Source organism: Dromaius novaehollandiae, chromosome 2 (assembly GCF_036370855.1).
Source record: "Dromaius novaehollandiae isolate bDroNov1 chromosome 2, bDroNov1.hap1, whole genome shotgun sequence".
NCBI lineage: Eukaryota > Metazoa > Chordata > Aves > Casuariiformes > Dromaiidae > Dromaius > Dromaius novaehollandiae.
The window spans coordinates 54,290,442-54,312,901 of NC_088099.1; the positions used below are offsets into that span (position 1 = coordinate 54,290,442).

Consider the following 22,460-nt stretch of genomic DNA (forward strand, 5'->3'; position numbering starts at 1 on the left):
GGCTTCGCTAGACAGACAGACAAGATATTGCTGCCTCTTCTTGTGACAGACCTCAGTGAACAACCTTCATGTTTTTTGCAATACCACTGTGCAGCATGGGCAAGATCACATAAGAAAACAAAAGCAGAGTCAGCGCTCAGCCTACTTGCAAGTACATTAAAACAGCAGTGTCTGGAGGCCTCTTGCCTAAATAATTTTCTAATAGAAAACAGACTCTTGTTACTTTCTTTTGGGCTACTATTTTTATTTGGTTGTTGTTCCTCAAGCATTTTGGTGCTATTTCAAAACCTGTTTCAATTAAATGAAGAGGTTTTTTTTTTTTTTGGTGCTTTCCAGTTTTAAAGCAAAATTTCTAGGAGTCCTCTAGATTATGAAGTTGGGATTAACAGGGATTTTCCAGACAAAATAACATTAAAAAATAAATTGTAGATTAAAAAAAGAAGAAAATAAAAAGATGCCCCTCTACCCCCCACCAAGATCCCCTGTTGCTACTTCTGGCATGCATCACATCTTTGAGGATACAGTATCATGAGAAAACTGTCACTTAGTGATGTATTAGGGTAATATATCATCAGATCATCATTTCTTTAGAGGATATGGGCAGTAAAAGACATGATTCTGGCCAGACAGAACAGCAGGGGACCTTGCTTTTTTTCTTTCCTTTTCTTTAATCTAACCCTGTTTTTATGTTGTACAGAAGTGAATTTCTTCATGGGATATGACTTGTTGCAGAGTAAGTTAGGAGGCCCATTGGGCTTTCTAAACTCTTTAGAAACTACATGGCCTCAAGGGCTGCTTTGTTCAAAATATTTAGTACAGGCTCAGGCCCAAAATGGACCATTTGCTACTACCTAAATCTCCAGAGTAAAGGCCGAGTAAGGAGATTTCAGGCACAGAAAGCAATAAAGAGTTCTCTTAGATACAGTGAGATGTAACTTATTGTTTGGATAATGTATTTATAGATTTATCCCATCAAAATGTGATGAGATGATTTTTATAAAAACACAATTAATGCATCTCTTTTAAATAAATGCCAAATGAAGGTTTCATTTGCATCAGTAGAAGAGAAATGACTATCAGTTGGTATTCAGTCTGTAATAGAAGATGTGGTGGTCTTATCCCCAAAATGGAAATTTTGGAACTGATGGAGCCAGTTTTCGATGCGCTTTTTAAAGATTTCATGGTTTTGCATTTCTCTTATTGGCAATAAGACCACAGGGAAATAAGCTGAATACAGTCTATTGAACCAGGATGGTAATAGTTAAGAAACAAACATGGAATATTGTAAAAAGGTTCTTTTGATGGGCCTAAGACAGTGTTAAGTTTCGAGACAAGAAGGGACATGAGACTGTGATTTGGTCAAAAATTAATTGAATTCAACTGATTTAATCAACTATTTTAAACCTTCAGCACAATCTGCTTTACCCTCTCTGAAATCAATTTGATAATTCATCAGTGCAAACTTCAACATTTTTTTAGGCTAGAATTTCCTTAGAGTATTTTCAAGACAGTTCTACTAAGGAAGCGTATGGCTTGAGGATATAAGCAAACTCTTCTTCCTCAGGCCATGGCACTACACTGAGATCAGGTCAGCAGAGCAGCATGCTCCAGAAGCTAATACACCTGGGGAAGCAATGATATTTCATATTTGTTGGCTCAGGCTGTGTACAGGAGGCCTCTGGATCTAACCAAGGTAGTGGGAGATTTACTGCCCTCAGCTGCCTTTCCCTTTTCTTTTCTAGGAAATTACTATCTCCTGTCAGACTTGCATGCATGGATTCTCCCTGTCTGCTTCAGTCAGGATAAACCAGGTTAGGCTGGACCAGACTTTCCACATCACTCATCTTGCTCGCCAGGAATTGGGCAGTGACTGTCCAAAAAGTTTGACCGGCTGATCTGAGTGATGGGCAATGTCCAACAAGAGGCAAACTGTAAGCTAATAGCGTCTGATCTGTGAGCCATCACCTCTTCCAGGAGCACAAGCACACGTTTGTACCCTGAACTTCAAACTGACAGGTATTGCCTGTCACTGCCATTTTCTTTGTCAGACTGCTTATTGTCACCAGATTTAGCTGACTATTTGGTAAGTAATATGAGGGTTCTTTTTTCACAAAAATAGAAAATCCATTAATTTTTTGACTAAAACATGAAGGGGAAAAAGCTGGAAATTTTAAATGCATGCATGTCATGAAATACAAAGGTGCGATCTCCCACAAGAACCCTGATGCATGCCCTTTCCCTGAAATGCGACTCTTGGATTTATATGTAATATTTTGGACTACAGTATGAACTGCAGGGAACTTCTGAAGACCATGCCTTTTATTGTTAGGAGATTGTTGTATGCTATTCTCTTGAAAGGTAAAAAGCTTTGCCTTTAACTTTATAGGGTCAAATTATAATCCTAAATCACACTTAAAGGGTGAGGTGGAGGCAGAGAGATTGCGAGCTAAGAGGTCTGGATCCTGTTCTGGCTTTCTCACTGACTTAATGTGCAATTATGGTCATTTTTTCTGTCTGTGTCTACTTTGACGGTAAGCTCATTGGAGTAGAGGATCTACTCTTAGCATGTGCTTATGTGATGTCTAATGTGGTGGGACCCTGCTCCCAGCTGCAGTCATAGCAATTGCATTAATGCAAACAAATATGAGAGGAAAGTGCTTTTATTTCACTATATAATAGTGCAGCAGGCTGCTGTCAGGGAAAATCAGGACTGAAGCTGACCACAGAGGTCACTTTCCTCATGCTGGTGAACATCATTAAACACGCTGCAAAAAAAAAAAAAAAAAAAAAAAAAAAAAGGCTATAAGGGGTTGTGAGTGATGCATCCTGAGCGACTTGCACATACTAATGTGTTCTTCACAGCGGTGGCAAATCCCCATTTGCAGTGAAATTTGGTGTCATCTTTCAGCAAGCAAGACTTTTTGTTTTAATTGTTTATCCTAGGGAGTGGGGATAGCCTAGGCTGCAGGGAGTCGTTGATGTTGGCTGAGCGCTGCTGCAGGGAGAGCTTTAGCCTCATCCCTGCTTGGTGTCAGTGATGGGCTGATGCTTTGAGCAGAGAGGGCAGATAAGCTAAAGAGATTACGAGGACGAGGGAGTGAATCAGAAGCTACTGTGTGCTCTGTTCAGAAAAGGGAAAAGAGACTCTGTGGACTGAACTGGCATATTTTATTCATGATGAAATACTGTCATTTGCACGTGTCTAATGCAACTCATGCTGAAATCATCGTCATGTTGTGTGATTGGCAAGACCCTAATCCTGCAAGTATTTAAGCATCTGTTTGACTTTACTCATGTGAGTTGTCCCACTAAAATTAAAGACACATTTAAAATTAATAGGACTTCTCTCTATGTATGGTGAAGCGTGTGCCTCAGTGTTTGTGGCTTTATGTAGGTGAACAAAGAGAACTTTATCATTTTGCAGAAAACAGCCATTGTTTTATAGGGAAATATTTTTCTAGCTTGAATTTAAAACTCCATCTAGTGTGCTAAATCGTTTTTGTCATTGCACCCACAAAATTTGTGTCTGCTAGGAGAAACCAGATAATTGGAGTGGAAACAAGGGAATTGAGACTTTTTTTCTTGTCAGCGGTTTGAAGTGCCTGCATACTCCTCTCCTTGGTAAGTGGTGTCTCCTCCCTAAGGCCAAATTGTATGGCTCTTACTCAGGCAGAGAAATATTCATTGGAGACAGCAGCCTCACAGTACTTCATACGAATTGCTTTCTTGCATCAGCTCCACTGATTAAAGTGAAGTTTGTAAATCAGACCTGAAACGGTAAGTTCCAAGCAAGAGTGCCAAAGGAGTAAGGGTAGTATTTTCAGAAAGCGCCTCAGGATTTGTCTAGACCATGAGTTACGCACGTGTCTAAGCCTGTCCTCAAGTTGGGGTTGGCCCAATGTCTTGGTTGCCTGCATGTAAGCAAGGTGCAGACACAGACTTACCTTGCGCTCCCAAGCTTTGCTAAGGAGCGGAGCCTGGATGCCAGTGCTGTCCTGAACCCTTGCTCCTGAGGCCTGGCCGGACGCAGCACAGCTCCATGAACACCGAGTGGGTGCTCTGGCCATGTGCAATATCTGGGCAGAAAGCCAGCAGCAGGGCTGGGAAACAGGCAGGTCATGGTGTTCAGCGTGCTTTAACTTGTGCTTGAGCCTGCCCTGCACCTTGTGGTGGAGAGGTTGCCTAAGTGACTTAAGTGCATTTGCCTCATTAATTTCGAATGGCTCTTTTTTCTCCCAAGGTCATATGTGCACACTGGAAAGCGCCATCCCAAATTCCCCAGGGGCAACTTTCACCATTGTTTGGAAGTTGTTACTGTTTTGGAGGCTGATCCCACAGGGCTTCTCCTTGCAGAGACATAAAGACACTCTGAACTACTCTGGGAGGAGTCCTGTCAGTCAGAGTTACTAATGAGCATAGTAGTAGGACTGTGATGAATAATGGTCGAAAATGAGTGTTGTCAGGATTAGCCATTAATGGTAGTTCATGTTCCTACTTAACCTGCCCCTATTGCTTTTACTATTTCTCTCTCTGCAGACCTTTTTGGTTAAATGAAAGTTTAGGCAGCGTTTTTCCTATTCTGTATAAATATTTAATATCTTCAGGTTACCAGAAATGCAGTGTGAGTCTCCTGAAAGCATTTTCAATCCATAAAAAAGAACAGAATTTCCCGGTGGAAATTTACTCCCTGAGAGCCCACATCTGCAACGTCTTCCCAGCCAGGTCTACCCCTGCAGCTGACAGTGAAACACTGGGCTCGGAGTGCTGTTTACTGATGCACTTGCTGATGAAGCCCTTAAGAAACAAAGTGGACTTCTGATTTTTTTCTTCTGCAAGCCAAATCCAGGTTGAAAAGAGCCATCCTCCTAGCGGCTGGTGTGTGAGATGGCAGGAGCCCAGTGGGGAGCCCTGTAGAAAGCTGGCTGTGGCTTCCAAGCTGTGGTTTGGCTCATGTCCTCTCTAAGATCTCTGCCAAATATTCCGATTTCTTTTCTAGTTTTTTTTCTTTTTCTTTTCATGTTGGCATTTTATTTAACTGTACCACATGAGCTTAAGGCTGTTAGTCTTGATATATTTTGTCACTGGAATGGGCTATTTTGTGCAGAGTTCTTTGATGGAAGGGAAAAATATGAGGTGTGTGTGGAAGATGAACAAATTCTGTTGAGAGAAGGTTACAATAAAGGTGACATGAAGCAGTAACACCAGTAATAGTCCTGGTTAACATATCTTTCCTGTACAGGAATTTGACATCACACTGTGTTAAAGATGAGACCTCTGGTTCCCACTGGCAAAGCGTGGGAGAGGTGAGAAAAGAGGGCATCAAACAAAATGTTCTGATTTTCTCCAAAACATTAAAAAGCAGAGTTCTCCAGCAGTCAAGCTCAGTGAGTATAGGAGAGGAGTACAGGGTGATTCTCTAGCACTCCCCTGAATTTTTCTTTCTGAGGGAGTCTGAGATTCCAGCATGAACCCTTTACTGAGTGTTCACTGGGGAGTTGCGTCAGATGTGGCAGCGTTGTTCTGGATCAGCTTGACCTCTTTTAAAAAGTACGTATTTTTCCAACACTAACAAAAAACTTAGCTGAGGTCTAGCGATGTTCTCTCCCTTTCTGTGTGTGTGCCTGAGCACTAAATTAAAAAAAAATAATCCCAGATGTGAATCTATAAACCATCTGTTTAAAATAACTATTGTGCAGGACTATAATTAAAAGTTATTTATTATGAATCTTGGGATCCTATTATGGATTTTGACTGACTCCCAGGTTTCTGATTTAGCAAATGGTTTATGTATTTATGAGCCATGTGTCTCTTCCACACTTCTCAGTGCCAGAGTGCATGTCCTTTAAACAAAAGGAAAAAATCCCCTACCCTCCCATAACAGTTGGCTTCTGAATGTTGCCGTCTAAGAAGTTTTCTCTTAAGAACAGCAAAAATCAAAGTATCTGAGGGCTTTCAGCAACTCCTGAGACGCTGTTGACAACACAGATGGAGGTTTGGTAATACAGCTCTCCTGCATGCAGCTACTTAACAACTTTTTAAATGTATGGTTGGGACAAGTAATGAAATGTTATGGTTACTGGGGGTAGGAGGGAACGTTTTGGAAGAAAAGAATTTGTTGTTAAAATCCATTTGCTCTCACACTCCGCTTTGCCTTGTGAAATGGGAGGGAAGGAGGCAGCAAAACTGGAACAAGCAGACTGACAGTACATGTTAAAAGCAGTGTTTTGGACTACGGGCTGAAAAAAAACCTCCTGGTGACAATTGCTCCTTGTTTTATCTTTGTACTTTTACACCCTATGGGCCTAGGAGATCTGCACTGGATAATGCCTGACTGCAGTAGACTAAACAATGATTTACCAGCCCTGCTTTATCTGTTCCTGTCATATGATTGATCGCATGCTATTAACCCTTTCCTCCACATCTTCTGGCCTAATTTTCCACAAGATGCAGAACTGAGATAAAAGAATAGGATTTTCAGAAAGAATTTCAAGATTGAATTCAGTCTTAGAAGAAACAAGAGGAACTCCATTGCACTTCCACGGAGTTACACTCATCTGTGTTCAGTTCAACAGAGATTTTGGCATTAATGCTATCCTGAGGGGGTATGTCTCAATTGTGGCTCTACTGTGTGTTTGGTGATCAAAAAGATTCCCAGAAGAGCCACAGGGGCTGCATCTCTGAGCATCGCAGTACTTCATGCCTAGACCCCTGGAAGAGCAGCTCAGCCCGTATGTCAGGCCCCATGTCTTGCATGCGCAGGGAGTTAGGCACATCAAGGTCCATCTGCTGGGGCTCACCTATAAGACCAGATAGAGATAAGGACCGTAGGACATCGGCTTTGTAAATCCCACCTCTTGTCAGGGCTTAGATACCCTAGTTATGATGTCAAAGAATTACCTCTGTTTACCCAGGATGCACAGACCTGTTCTAGCAGGCAGGAGGCTGCAGCTTGTCCTTCAAAGGATAGAGCTGCTGGTGCTCTTTTCTTTTTTTTTTTTAAAAAAAGATGCAAATGTGGCATCTCCTCCCCCACCATGCTGTAGTGACTGGTGCACTCACCTCTGACACGGAGATCTTCATTCGGTGCCCTCCACCTCAGAGGCAAATCCAAGATTCATCTCCCACTTTCCCCCCAAGAGTCCTCTTGACCAGGACCAGTGGCTTTTGGGACTGTGAGGAACAAGCCCCTCCTCTGCTGAAGCTGGGCCACTGAGCAGCAAGTAGTTCAAGGTCTGCTGGGATTAAGAAAGGAAATGTGAATCCGTAGCCTGCCACTTAAGATACTCTCCAAGGGGGAGGACCCTTCAGTTCCAGCCACTGCACCGTGGCCCGCTAATGTACGTTACATGGAGCAGCTGCCTAATGTAAAACAGCCCTTGGCACTGGGATGTGAACTCCCAAATCTTCCCTCCCACAAGAACCTCAGTTCTGATCTTTCTTTCTTTCCTGCTACTTCCATCCTCACCTGTAATGAAGGTTCTGAGACTGGGATTTGGCCACCAGGGTTGCTGGTGATACATGAAGAAGAATAAGATCCGAATTTGGCTGGCTCCCTCCCTTCCTTTCTGAGCTGGTTCAATGGTACCAAAATTGTCACTTGCAGAGAAGATTTCTGAGTTAAGTGATCTGGGTCAAACAGGAGAATTTTAGTCTGAAGCCAGATACCTCTTGTTTGAAATACCTGTGTCAGGGTCATCCTTAGGATTCTTTCATACCACTGACGTGGAACAACCAGTTGGCCAGACTGAGAAAGTCCTTTCTACAGAGCCACATGATGGCCAGGAGGTTTCTGAGGGCAGGGAGAGGCAGCCTGTGCTTGAGAGAAAGGGGGAGAAAGTTGCTAGGAAGTAGGGCTGTGTTTGACATATGAATCAGGAGTGCCCTGGGGATCAGGGAACAAAAGGAGATACAGAGCTGTGTTTTACTTCTCACTCCTCTCCCTGCCATCTGCCATAATGATTTCTTCCTTTGAAGAGGGAGTCTAGTGGGTAGGTGCCCACTGAACCCGCAGTAATGGGTCCTATGTGGGTAGGTTACTGTAGAAGGGTGCTGTGTGCCACAAATCCCTTGGGTCTATGACATGTATCTCAGGTAAATCATGTGGATTTTGACCTGCCTTCAAATCCATTTCGCCATGCAAAAGATTTTCCCACTGTTATAGGTAATGAGGCCACTAGATATTATTAATTTGTTGAACAAACTGTCATTGAAAAGAATCAGATCTTAGCAGAATCCTTTAAAATGTAGACTTGTATTTTTGGTAGGTTTAGTAAACTTGATTTTGCTGCCTTTTAACATGTCTGACTGAGGCTGAAATGAGGCAAAGTCAGGGGCACTATGTTCACATAAAGGAAATCAGAATTTCATCTTGAGCTCTGAAAAGAAGTTGTTGAGCCAGTTTCACTGCTGTACTCTGGCTTCTTTGTGCCAATCCAGAACTTCAGAACTGTCATAAATTCAGGTTAACTAGCCAGTTAAATTGCATTTATGGTTGCTTTGCAATGCTGGGGTGATGAAAAGCAGCCAGCACGTATCAGTAACTAGCAGTGGCCTGTCTTTTTACAGTAGTCATTTGTGTCGCTGCAGCTGCAGTTTAGCTGAGAACATTAGGGCATGATTCTCATTTACTGATTTCACACTGACTTGGCTAGAGTTATTCCTCATGTACGCTGATAAGATTGAAGTGCCTTTATAGCTCCCATCGGATGAGGCAGTGACTTTGAAAAAATAAACCTCTGATTTTAGACAAAGAGGCTGGAGTGTAATAAAAGCTTTGTGTTATCCTTCACAGGCACCTTGAATAAGGCCACAGGGAGCAAAAGAAAAAGACTGGGAAGCATGGCTTCTTTTCCTTTAGTTTTATGATTTACATTTTTCTAGCCCTTTGATTTTTTTGGTCTCTAATTAAGTCATAAGATTGGATGAGGTGGGTGCTTGCATCTAGTAAATGGCCACCTGTGTCGCTTGATGAACTGAGGTACTGATTATAGGTGGAGCTCACTTCAGAGGGCTACTTTCAGTCAGGAATTTCAAGTACCAAAATTTTACTTTAAAAAAAAAAAGGTATTAGTTTTCTGCCCTTATTCAAAGGTAGGGTTAACGAGAACGGTTGACATCACAGCGGAAAGTCAGGCTATAAATGAAATATTTCTTCTGTCCATTGTCACGCTTCTACATCAACATTCCTTAATATGATCAATGCAGTCTTTGGCCTTGATAGTTACTGGCTTTCTGCCATAGAAAGATGATACTATAGTGTACAGTGATTCTACCTGCTTGTATTGTTTTGCAGATTCTGAGCATTTTGGGGACAAAGAGGTGAATTATAGTTGTCTCTTCTGAGGGACCTCTGCGTAGTTAGGTAGCCAAAATGATTTTCAGCACTGCAGGAGAGTCTTGTTTTCTTTGAGGTTGTCGCCTCTTCCTCAGCTGTCCACTCTTTTGTCAGTATGAGAAGTGATTTCTGAACCTCTGCGTGAGGTTCAGGGGGTAACACCTCAGGACCCTGAGGGTGTTTTAACAGGCGCATCATGTAACTAGCTGTCCATTTAAGTAAAGTGGATTTCTTCAATAGAGCACATTTTCTGTGCTGGCCTCACATTTTATTTACTGAGTGGCAAGAAACTGAGACCTGGATTTGGTTTACTTACAACAGCTTTTGTCTATTCTTTTTTTCCAGAATAAGGAAGTGACATGCAAAAGAGAGAAGTGCCCAATGCTTTCCAAGGACTGTGCTCTCGTCATTAAGCAGAGAGGAGCTTGCTGTGAGCGCTGCAAAGGTGCAGTTCCCTTCCTGTAGTTTCTCTCTTTTTAAAATGGTATCAGTTCTCTGGCAAGTTTATTTTCGGGGCAAAGTTAGAGTCTTCACAAGTGAGACTTGGCTGTCACCAGCCAAAAAGACAGCAATCACAATTAAAATTAATGTGTTTCCAAAATTGATGGAGATGTGTAAGTTGATACATTCATCCTGTAATTATTAGTTTTTGAGCAACCTCAATCCTTTGGAAATATGTATTTATTCTACTTCATTGATATGTTGTCAGACTTTTGAGTGACATCTCCTTTTCTAACTTTATCTATTATGAATATTTTAGGTCAAAATCAATCTGCTAGTAGCGACTGGTCATTAAGATTTCCTTAAGCTTCTTGAGTAGTTGGACAAAATAGAAATAATACTTTTTATTAAAAGTGGGCATAGTAATCATTCATGACTATTTTTTATTCTATGTTAAAAATAAGCAAATAAAAATCTATTCATGGTACTAAATCTTTCCTGGTTCCAGTAATAATATAGCAGAGATTTTCCTTAAAACCAAAATGGGCAGTGATCCGAACATTATACGTTTATTTGTTGACCAACATGGTATCTTCTAAATCCTTTAGAATGAGCTAATTATCAAGTATCAAGTAATTAATAAATGAATTGTGTAAACATGTTTATTATGTGATTACCATGCTTATCCACATAAGAAATGTAAAAGTAGGTTAAATTGAAAACAAGTCTTTTTTATACTCATACAGTAGATGATAAACTGTAAACCACTGTAATTTTGCTGAGAGACTGCTGACAGAGTCAGTGAAGTGGAGAATGTCAGATTCAGACAACTTTATTTTTCTTTATTTTTTTCTATTGTTTAATTACCCATTGGAGATAGAATAGCTTTGGGAGGGAGATAGGGTAGGATAAATTGTTTGGAAATTCAGGCATTTATTGCCTTCTCAGAAGATATACAAGTGCAAGAAAACAGATTACACTGAAATTCAGATGGAAGAGACGTGATGGATGTGCATTTTTTCCTGGATGATTACAGAGATGTGTTATCTGGTCTACTCATGTTTTGCTTCTATGGTGCAACTTCAGAATAGGCTTGGCAAGCCCGAATACAAAGCTTTGTCTAGAAGGCTGACACTAAAAAAAAGAAAAAAAAAGGAAACAAAAAAGAATGCAAGTATTACCTGAACAGTAAGAATCTGTAGTTACTGCTTTCACATAAATTAAACATAATTTATTCTATTTGTCAAATTGTGTTTAGCATCAGCTTTATAGCAAAAGATTCCTAAACATTAGTGTGATTAGGTTGGAGGTTGAGTCTCCATTTCGATTATGGATGTATTGGTCAGTTGCCTGAAAATTTTAAATGCATACATATACATATGCACACACATGCATACAGCATGTTTCTACATGAAAAGAAAATTAATGCTTTAAAGTTAAGGATACAGAAATTAGGCTTTAAGGGCTGTTATCATTAGCTTGACAGTTTTAATTCAGACTCCTTGTAAAGCTTTCTGGTAATCCTGAATTGTGGTGAGTACCTTCAGAAAATTATTAATAGGCTTGAGCTTGAGATCTGCAGATCAGTAAGCCTGACATCTCTAACAGGAAAATTAATAGAGAGTATTAAAAAATAGAATTAGGGAGCACAAGGATAATTATGATATATGGGGGAGGAGTTATATCTTACAAATGTACTAGAGTCCTTTAAAATGTCAATAAGTATATCAACAGGGAGATCCAGCTGATGTTATCTTCTTGGATTTCTAATAGGCATCCAAGAAGATCCTGTGCCAAAAACTGCCAAAGACACTGAGCAGCCCTGAGTTTATAGAGAAACTCTTCCCATCAATGAATAACTAACAGAAGGTAGCAATGAATGGTTATGTTTGTAAGACAAAAAGGTTACCAGTGGATTCTTGCAAGGATCTCAGCCTGTCAGCTTATTCAAAAATGATCTAGAAAAGGGATGAAGAGTGACACAAAATTTGCTGGTAATGACCTCTTTAGGGCAGTAAAATAAGAGGACTGTGAAGAGTTGCAGAAGGTTCTTAGGACACGGAATAGCTGCTGATAAAATAGCAAAGGAAATTAATGTAGATGCACATGTAAAGTGATACACACAGGACAAAACAGTCCTAACTTTTAAAATATAATCTTGGGCTCTGAGTTCATGACTCCCAGTTCACAACTCGTTCCCAGTGTAATAACAGTTCTATGGCTCAACACTCAGTGGCTCTCAAAGGTGACAACCAAATGTTGGAATTGTTAGGAAAGCAGCAGAATACAAAATGAAACCCCCCAAAACTATTATCCCTCTGTATGGTGTGCCTGCCTCGGAAATCCTGTGTAGAGTTCTGCTTTCTCCCTCTCTGGAAGCTAGTGTAGATCTATAGAGCAGAGAAGAGCGATAGGAATGATAAAAGAAGTGGCATAGCTTCCCTACAAGAAATACCTATGACTCCTTGACTTGGGAAAGACAGGAAGGATATGCTAGACATTTATAAAATGTTCAATTACCTGGATGAGATGAAGAGGAAATGATTGTTCAACGTCCCCTTCGGAATAAGAACTAGGCCACATGATTCAAAGATAGCAGGTGGCAGGTTCAACATACGAAGAAGGAGATACATCTTGCAACATACACTTAAACCATGGAACTCTTTTCCACAAGACATTGTAAAAGCTTATACAGACTCAAAAAGTGACCAGACAATTTAATGGATTGAAAAAAACATTGATAGCTATCAAATACCAAGGCACCGTCTCTAGTGCAAGAAGTTCCTGAGCTGCCAGTCACTGGAAGCTGGGAGTGTATCTTGTGGTATTACTGCTACATGCTTGCCTAGGTGTCTGCTATTGGCTGCTATCAGAGGTAAGACACTGGGCTAGAAGGACATTTGGCCTGACCCAAGATGGCTGTTCCTATGTACTTAAGATGCAAGAACAGCTTTAAATTTTAGCATTTCCAGGTTCTCGAGAGCTTAATTTTGCCAAGTAAATGCTAAATTTCTGAACAAAATTTTCTGCTATTTCTAAAAGGTAAAGCTAAATACATGTCTGTATAACTACAGCAGCCCATACACCACACATTGTCACCAGGCTATTCTGGAGCCATGGGAAGAGGCTGATGGGGCCACCTTCACCTCACAGGGAAGTACTTTTTTTCCTGATGCACTGAATGCTGTTGAAGCTCCTGTTCTGTGCAAAAGAAGTCTGTGTGCAGTTACAGGGCTACAGTCTCGCTGGCATCATGGAGACATGGTGTGGTAGGTCACATGACTGAAGTGTTGTGATGGATGGATGCAGGCTCCTTAGGAAGGACAGGCCAGGAAGGCAAGGAGTTGGAGTTACCCTTTACATGAGAGAGCAACCGGAGAAGGGAGCTCTGCCTGGGGGCAGCTGAGGGGCAGCTGAGAGCTTGTGGGTCAGGATTGGCAGGCAGCCAAATATGAGCGACATTGTAGTGGGTGTCTGCTACAGACTGCCTGGACAGGGAGAAGAAGCAGATGTGGCCTTCTCCAGACAAGTGGAAGAAGCTTCATTTTTGCAGACCCTGTCTTCATGGGGGACTTCAACTACCCTCGTATCTGCTGGAGAGACAACACAGCAAGGCAGATGCAATCTGGGAGGTTTCTGGAGTGCATTGATGACAACTTCCTAACACTGGTGATCGAGGAGCCAGTGAGGAGAGACTGGGCCTCTTACCTACAAACAAGGAAGAACTGGTCAGGGATGTGAAAGCTGGGGGCAGCCTTGGCTACAACAACCACAAGATGGTGGAGTGCAGGATCCTTCAAGGAGGGAGCATGGTAAAAGGCAGCATCATAACCCTAGACTTCAGTAAAGCAGATTTTGGCCTGGTCAGGGACCTGCTTGGAAGAAACCCACAAGATGTGGCCCTGGAGTGAAGAGGGGTCCAAGAGAGCTGGTTGATATTGAGCTCCAAGTTCAAGAATGGTCCATCCCAACAAGCAGGAAATCAAGCAGAGGTGGCAGGAGGCCAACATGGAGGAACAAGGAGCTCCTGATATGTCTGAGCACTCAGACATAAAAAGGAAGTGTACAAGAGGTGGAAGTGGGGACAGACAACCCAGGAGGAATATAGATACACTGTCTGAGCATGCAGGAATGGGGTTAGGAGAGCTAAAACCTCATTAATCAACCTGACAGCTTTATATGATGAGACAACTGGCTTGGTGGATGAGGGAGAGAGCAGTGGATTTTCTCTACCTCGACTTCAGTAAGGCTTTTAACACTGTCTCCCATAACAACCTCATAGACAAGCGGATGAAGTATGGGCTAAGAAGTGGACAGTGAAGTGGATTGAAAACTAGGTGAACATCATCAGAGGCATGAAGTCCAGCTGGAGGCCAGACACTAGTGGTGTCCCCCAGGGGGTCGATATGGAGGCCAATACTATTTAACATCTTCAGTAATGACCTGGATATTGGGACCAAATGCACTCTCAGCAAGTTTGGAGATGATACAAAACTGGTAGGAGTGGCTGATAGACCAGACAGTTGTGCTGCTTTTCAGAAGGACCTTGACAGGCTGGAAAGATGGGCTAGGAGGAACCTCATGAAGTTCAACAAAGGGAAGTGCAAAGACCTGCACCTGGGGAGGAATAACCCTATGCATCAGTACAGGCTGGGGGCCAACCAGCTCAAGAGCAGGTTTGCAGAGAAGGACCTGGGGGTCCTGGTGGACAAGTTGAACATTGTGCATTTGTGGCAAAGAATGCCAGCAGTATCCTGGGCTGCATTAGAAAGAGACTTCCCAGCAGGTTGAGAGACTGACCCTTCCCCTCTACTCAGCACTGGTGAGGCCACATCTGGAGTGCTGGGTCCAGGTCTGGGCTCCCTAGTACAAGAGACATGGGACTCCTGGAGCAAGTCCAGCAAAGGGCCACAGAGAAGATCAAGGGACTGGAGCATCTCTCATAGGAGGAGAGGCTGAGAGAGCTGGGACTGTTCAGACTGGAGGAGAGAAGGCTTGGGGGGAGTGTCTTATCAATGTGTATAAATATCTAATGATAAAGGAGATGGAGCCAGACTCTTCTCAGTGGTGCCCGTTGACAGGATGAGAGGCAATGGGCACAAACTGAAACAAAGGAAATCCATATGAAGACAACACTTTTTTACTCGGAGGGTGGTTGAGCACTGGACCAGGTTGCCGAGAGAGATGTTGGAGTCTCCATCCGTGGAGATATTCAAAACCCAACTGGGCAAGCTGCTCGAGGTGACCCTGCTTGAACAGGGGGATGGAACAGATGAACTCCAGCAGTCCCTTCCAACCTCAACCATTCTGTGATTCTGTGAAAATCCAAAATGGGTGTCCTGTGGGAAGTATTTGGGGATCAAGGGTGGGAAGGACCAATGCCAGGCAGATACTGCCAGCTATGATCCAGTTCAGCTCCCTTTGCTGTCCCAGCAGCTCTCTGGCACTTTCAGTGCAGAGTTCAGCTGCAGCCAGGACTTGGCCCTGCAAAGTTTGTTCTCAGTTACTATTTTGTCAAGCTGCCAGAATGCCCATAGGGAACACAAGCAGGAAAAGGGAAACAGTGATTTTTACTGGTTATATTTCATCTAAACCTGAACAAAATGTTATGAAGAAAAGACACCAGAATCTGATGGATTTTTTCTTGGCTTAAGTCCCAAACCCTGGAAAGGCTTAATCAGACTGTAAGGGCTATTGCAAACTCTCTTTGATAGTGTCAGGTCTTCCTACCTTGTGAAGAAATGAATGAATGGCTGCTGTCATTTGAGCACAGTATCAGGAGGATAACATCAACACCAAAGGGTATGTTTCTAGAATTGGCTTGTGTAGGAAGGAAACCACCACTCTGAGTCAGTCGTAACATTGCTGCCAGGATACTTTATTCTATTAGGAGGAAGGCATGATGACTGGGTGTGCAGGTCCAATATAGCATAAAACATTTCGAAACTAAGAAATACTATATGCCTACAACAGCACATCCTGCTGAGCTCTCTTGTTCAGAGTTTTGCATACAGGAGAACTTGGGTTGTTGGCAGAAAGTTTGCCTGCAAAGGGTTGCATACTGAGCATATGTCCATTGCTTCTGTTGGATATTTGTATGCTACCTAGATGGCTTTCAGCACTTCTTTTTTTCCCTCTTTTCTTAATAAATAAAAAAGTAAAGAACAGCTTTTGCAACCAGAAAGAAAAAAATAGAATGATATTCATTGTGATGGAAGCATCTTGTAATCCCTAGCATATGAAGAGATTTTGCTCTACTTAATATTTTAACCCCCCAGACTAGTAATGTGTTTTAACAGTATTCCTTACTTTAAGCATGTAGGACCTTTGATAGTAAAGTCGGTGGGGCAAGGCACTCTTTTTTTTTTGTTCTGTGTTTGTGCAAAGTCCGGAACAGAGAAACGTGGGCCCATGATTATGGCTCTCTGCTGCAAGGGGAATGCAAACAACTAAGCATAATGGTGAAGACTTTCTGTGAGACTATTCTGACAGATACTTTCTGTAGTTTATAAAATGTATTATATACCTTTAACATACCATTCATTCTGAAAGAATTAAAAAATTAAGCCCTCTTATTACTTTAGTGTAGGAAAAATATTCCACTTTTCATCTCTCATTTTATTTAATATGTTTAATGAAAACATATGAGATCATTGAGATTATAGAAATAGATTTGGCAGCATTTTCTTACTTAGTTGGATGGAGACATGTCACTTGGATATAGAGCTCTCTACACCTCTAATAATAAGTTATTTCTCTCTGAAGAAGTGGCATTACTGGCTCAGGGTTGTATAAAGTGTATATTTCTAAAATTGTGCATCATATTCACTCTTTTATCCTAAGAATGTGAAACTCCCATGGATGTGCAAAGGCAAAATAGGTGGGTATTTGTCACAACAAGTATGATTTGTTGGTTTTAAGTTTCTTTCGCTTCCCAGATGCAATTTTGCTTTTTTTGTACTTGTTAACTTTTGAGAGCTACCTTTTTTCTTTTTTTCTTTTTTTCTTTTTTTTTTTTCTTTATTTAATGAACGTAGAGGTTTGGAAGCTATGCTCCATTCATAATCATGGTGAAGAAAATTCTGGAGTTTACCAGAGAACGAAATCACAGCCCAGGCAGCAGCAGGGCTAGTTCCCCTGCATATTGAATATCCAAAGTGATCGGAGTTAAATTGTGCATTTCTTGGGAAGGATATCAAATATTATGCTTGAGGACTGCGGCCAATTTCAACTATTAGGGCTGGCTTGCAGAGGAAGTCAGAGTGAGGTTACGAGTTTATCAGTCACTGGCTAATCTACCCGCACCCTGCAGGAGCCGTACGTTTGGCACACTGCTTGCCGCTGGACGCCCCTCGTGTGAGACAGGCGATACGAGTTTGGTGCCTTGCCGTAAGAGTGACCAGGGGGACGCTTTGTGTGGGGCACTGATGGGGCACTATAACTTGCAGCCTGTCCTCACGTGCCCTAGGGCGAGCTCTCCAAGGCGAGGATGAGACCTCATGTGTGTGGAGGGAGGGGTAGGGGATGGGAAGGTAATTGCATATTTTTCTACTAAAATCTGTTTCACCTTCATCTGAATAATATAGTCCTGGCCCCTGTCAGAGACGGGTTGTGGGATGAGATGGCTCAGGAACGAAATCGAGTCTAACTTTTCATTTGGCCTTTCCTCATTGCCTCTCAGTAATGTGCTCCAGCTCTGAACCAGGAGACCCCCTCCTTGAGCCTGGGGTTATATGTTCATCTTGACACTCACTCAGTTTGTGGCTCTGTATTTCAAGTAAAGGTAGGGATTTTGAAGCAGTGACATGCAGCCACTAAGGACAGTATCATCACTTTATGGTATCAGTTTTGGTCACTACTGATTGTGCCAAAGGGTGAAAATGTCTCTCCCTCATCACCACTTCCTCTGAGTTAACTCTGCAAACAAAGGTCTTAACACGTACGCTTCATATACTTTCAATATCCAGTATATACTGTCTACAACTGGTATATTCAGTTGTGCCTCAAAGTTTAGATTCCCTTGTTACCTTGATTACCATGATTCTCCCATTTGTGTGAGAAGCTTTTAGGAACTGTCATGTCATGTTGTCCTAAATACTTTTGCAGCCAAACATCAGTTACCCACACTTTTGCGATTGCACAGAAGTTCTTCCCACTCTTACAGTTGAAAATAACATGAGATGCTTGTGGTAATATGCAGATGTATTGACAGCTTGTGTGTGGACATTGTGTCCAGTGCAGCACAGTAAAAGGAAATTAAAGACCAAGATGGAGACTTTGCCAAATAACTTTCATGTGTAACATTTGTCTGGAACCACATAATAAACAAATTTAGTACACATAAGACTGGAATAAGAATTTCTTTCACTATTTAACTCTGAAGCTGTAAGATGCACTGATATTTTTGTGAATGATTTTGCCAAGCCAAGCAATTGGAGAGCTGTGACCTCTCATGGCTGTAAGGGGATGCTGTAAATGATGTTGCTTGGTGACACAATTACTTGCCATTATACCTGATTTTGTCACAGCAGCAAACACATAGGGTATCAGATCAGGAATTAATAGCAACTCTAGCTACATATATTTTTGCATTGCAAGGTTCTTATGGATCCGGCAGGGTCACTTTTATTTATATAAATATATAAAATATATAAATATATAAATATATAATAAAAATATTTTTATATATTATATATTTTTATATATATTTATTTATATATATATAAATAAAAGTGAAACACAAGATTTTTGGGAAGGTGAAATTCATTTTGGGGAGATTGCAGGGGGCAATAACGAACCACTGGGAGGGGGTAATGTCTTGATCTCTGCTGCTATTTGCTCAATGAACATGAGCTGAATACCATCATATGCCTGCTAATTCTGCAGTCCAGGCATAGCCCACTTCCAAGGCCATGCTACTTTAAGATGCTGTACACCCATTACATGGCCTCTGCGCCTTGCATCCCTTGGGTGGTAGAATTGCAGTGGCTCAGCTGCAAATAGGTTTGATTGCACTTAGCTACAGAGGAAAAAGCTGGATTTTTCACCCTTTTAGAGTTAGCCTTAATTAGCATGGGGGATTCTATATATATTTTTATGCTTCCTTGTTGACAAATGAAGACCAGAGTTACCTGATATGAAAATTACACAAAAGTAGAATTGCATCCATGGAACTTTAGTTTACCAGAAACTGTCAATGACTCTACCATTGCTAAGACATTTGGCAGTATATGTAATAAGAGATGTATGAGCGATTCACAGTTCTCTTATTTTGGCCAACAGCTTTAATGTCAGGGAAATACTGCAGAATGTGCAAGTTGTTGGGATTTTTTGTTTTGTTTGTTTTTTTTTTTTTTTTTTTGGCTAGAACTGGTATTTAGTGTTAACATGCCTGGATTCCTCCCTGAGGATTAATTTATCAAATACTAAATAAAACAAGTCTTATGACTGTTTTCTTTTTCCTGATGTTTATTTTCCATGCCAATAGAGAGGTGCCTTTTTAAATAGAAAGTGAAGGGAAAGCAAGAGAAAGACAAATAGGAGAAGAAAGATGCTGAAGAAATGAGGGATGGGGAGACAGTCTATTGTGCGCCAATCTATTACTTTCTCCTGGGAGAATACGGAAATGACTTGTCTATAAAATTCTCATTAGCCTAAAATAAGCAAAAATTTCTTCTGGAATCTTATTAGGCAATGTCAAGTTGAGTAATAAAGGCTTGTTTTTAATGAACTCCTGAGGACACTGGTTGAGCTTTAGCACTATTAAACTGTCTTTTCCAGTCAATTTCCCTCTTTTCATGATATTGCTCTGTGCTGGGGTGTCTGGGGAAAAAAAGGTTCATTTAAAAATATTACTGCATTTGGAATGACAAATGACTTCCTGATTGTCAGCTTGCCCACATGCCAATAACTAAATCTGCTATAATTTGCATCTTTTGTTATTTCAGTCCAAGTCCATGTGAGGATGCTTATTTTGGAATTAAATTGTTCTCTTTCAAATTAAATTAGCTAAAAGTTGGTTTATGCTGTTTGAAACTAGAGTGCTCAAATAAGGCATGCAAACAATTGAATTAAAATAGCTAAATTAGTAAATCAGAAGTGATATAACCATTTTATCATCATTTATTGTGCAAGAATGACAAGTCTAGAGGATCATTTTGCCTTTATGAGGTGACTAGAAGTTAATGAGCAGTTTCCACTGTATATACAACAATTTACCAACTTCAAAGTATTCGGTGGTTTGGTTTGATTCAGATAAGTGACTTTAAGCTTGCATGTTTATCCAAGACTTATCTGAACTATTTGGGTTGAGGTAGATTATAGGAACAAAACCTACAACTAACTGAAAGTTAATATTTTACATTAATAAAACACCAGCTGTTCTTAAAGACAGAAGCAGGAAGGCCTAAAAAATTAGGACACACTCCTTGGCTGATATGAATCAAGCTAGCTCTTTTAAAACTAATATAGACCAGTGATATTCAACCTCTTTCTGTATGTGGAATCCTGAAGATTTTTGTGATGGGGTGTATATCGTGGGATCAGATTTGCCTACTAGTGTTAGGCTGACTCATTTCTGTTACCTTTCATGAACTCCTTCGAACACTGCTTGGGAGTTTTCCTCTTGACAGCGACCTCTCTAGCCCTTTCCTTTATGCTTTAAGTAGGTATTCAGGCAGAATAAGTGCTTGGCATTTATATAATTAAGTGATTGTGCTAAGCTCTGATCTTTCTTGATTTATTATTTTCCCCTGCTCTCCCTTTCAAATGGCGGATGGAGACAGTAAGTTAGTGTGCCAATATCTCCAAAGGGAACTAAAATGTCTTTTAGGAACATGAAGTACATTCAGCCGTAGTCCATTGTAGAAACAGGCACTGGGGCCTTTAGTAATGGATGTGAGATATTCAGTGACTGCTACTTTACAAGCCAAGCATGGTAGACCTTTAACCATGGGCTACTTAGAAAATCTTGACTGAGTAAGCACATTGAAGCAGGAGGGTTTTGCTGAGCTGGATTTAGGTGAAGCCCATGAACTTCCATACTATGATTAGGTGGGTTAGGAAAGTCCTGATCTATGTTTGCATGTGTCAGCTGAGAGATTTGTGCATTGAAAGTGACGTTCCAAAAAACTGTCTGGTATGTGGTCTTTGTTTTCTTTTCATTTTGAAGAATGAGTTCTGGGTGTAGCTTTGAGGTGTACAAAAGGCAGAGTGGCAGGGCACAGCTTTGGTCAAGGACAGGTTAAAATCTTGCCCAGAGGTTTGAAAAGCACTTGCTTTCTTGCCTTCTCTTCAATCTGTCATACGCTGTCTTCCCCCAGCTCTGGCCAAGTCTGTCTGTGTTATCGTCTAACTCTCCCCTTCCTTGGTACCATTCTTCTCAGCTGAGCATCTGCTGACATCCAGCTCCATCATACTTCACTTGGAGCCTGCACAATGCTGCTCCTGTTCCCTTATTCTACCTATTGGCCTGTGCCAATGCTCTGGAGCTTTATTTTTATCTTGAACTCTTCTGCATGCTTTCCCATCCTGGTTTCTATAAATTGCACTTTTGTTGTCTGCAACCTCTCTCTGCCATGGTTTCTTCTGTTATGTTGTTGTCCCCCTGCCATGGTTTCTTCTGTTGTGCTGTTGTCCCCCAGTGCTGACGGCACCATGTATCAGTGGCTTGCAGGCAGGTAGAAATCAGCTACCCCCCTTGCTGCTAACCAGAGTGACAACAGACAGTGCTATGGGCACAAGGATTTCATAGCACAGCTTGAATGCGTCTTTCAACTGAGAGTGAAGTGACTGCATGGATGCACTGCCTTCATGCTTTCTCAACCAGGCTAATCCTTGTACTGAAAATTTCAGTCCAAAATGCACATCTGTACATGAAGATTCGCCTGGGGCTCATTATCTTTCTTACAGAGAAAATCCTTCAAATTAAAACACACAACTGGTGAGCAAATATGTAAGGTGTTTTACAGCCAATACTAGTTTCCGACTGGAGCCTTGATCCTGCGAGGTGCTGAAGACTCCAAACCTTTCTAATAAAACACACACATGTATATTTAACAACACAGATGATTGTTCCATTTTGAGTGCTTAGAAGTTAAGCAGATGCTTAACGTCGTTCTCAGACTGGGACCAGAGTCCTGATACGACCTGATTTCTGCAACCTGAGCAAGCGGAAGCTCTTTGAACAGACTGCTGTTTGTCAAAGTTTGCAGTGTGCAAAAAGTGAGACTCTGCTGTAAAATTATCCCAATATTTTTCAGAATGGGACTTTAAAATGCTTAAGAAGAATCTAGGACTTCAGGTTCCTCTTTTGAAATGTCAGCCTGTGTGTATAAGCGCTCACACAGAATTTTATTGACATAGTGAGAATCTAAACACTTCTTTATTGTTCAAAATCACCCCATCCTGGCTGTGCTACTTCAAAAAAGTGAGGTTCAGATGTATACTTTGTATCTTTGAATCTTTGTCAAAGATTAAATTATCATGGCCAACTCTTACACTAGTGATCAACTATTTTTAAAACATATCTGTTTCAGCTTAGCTAAGTGAAATTGCCTAAGCATCTGCAGGATTCTCTTGTGTTGATATTGCTCTGTACTTAGCCTGGAAAAATTTCTGAATACTGCAAATACTGAAGTCTTCAGTTTTTTAAGATCTTAGATGAAGGCAGTTAATAAACTTGTAA

The 22,460-nt window shown here is 41.2% G+C and overlaps 1 protein-coding gene across 7 annotated transcripts in view; it reads left to right on the plus strand.

The window, feature by feature from the left end:
- BMPER (BMP binding endothelial regulator) overlaps positions 1-22,460 on the plus strand; it is a 166,202-nt gene that overhangs the window by 25,714 nt on the left and 118,028 nt on the right. For all 7 annotated transcript variants that reach the window (XM_026100779.2, XM_026100780.2, XM_026100782.2 and 4 more), the window contains one exon: positions 9,680-9,779. In XM_026100779.2, the coding sequence (XP_025956564.1) occupies positions 9,680-9,779 (100 nt within the window). The remainder of the gene's footprint in view (positions 1-9,679; positions 9,780-22,460) is intronic.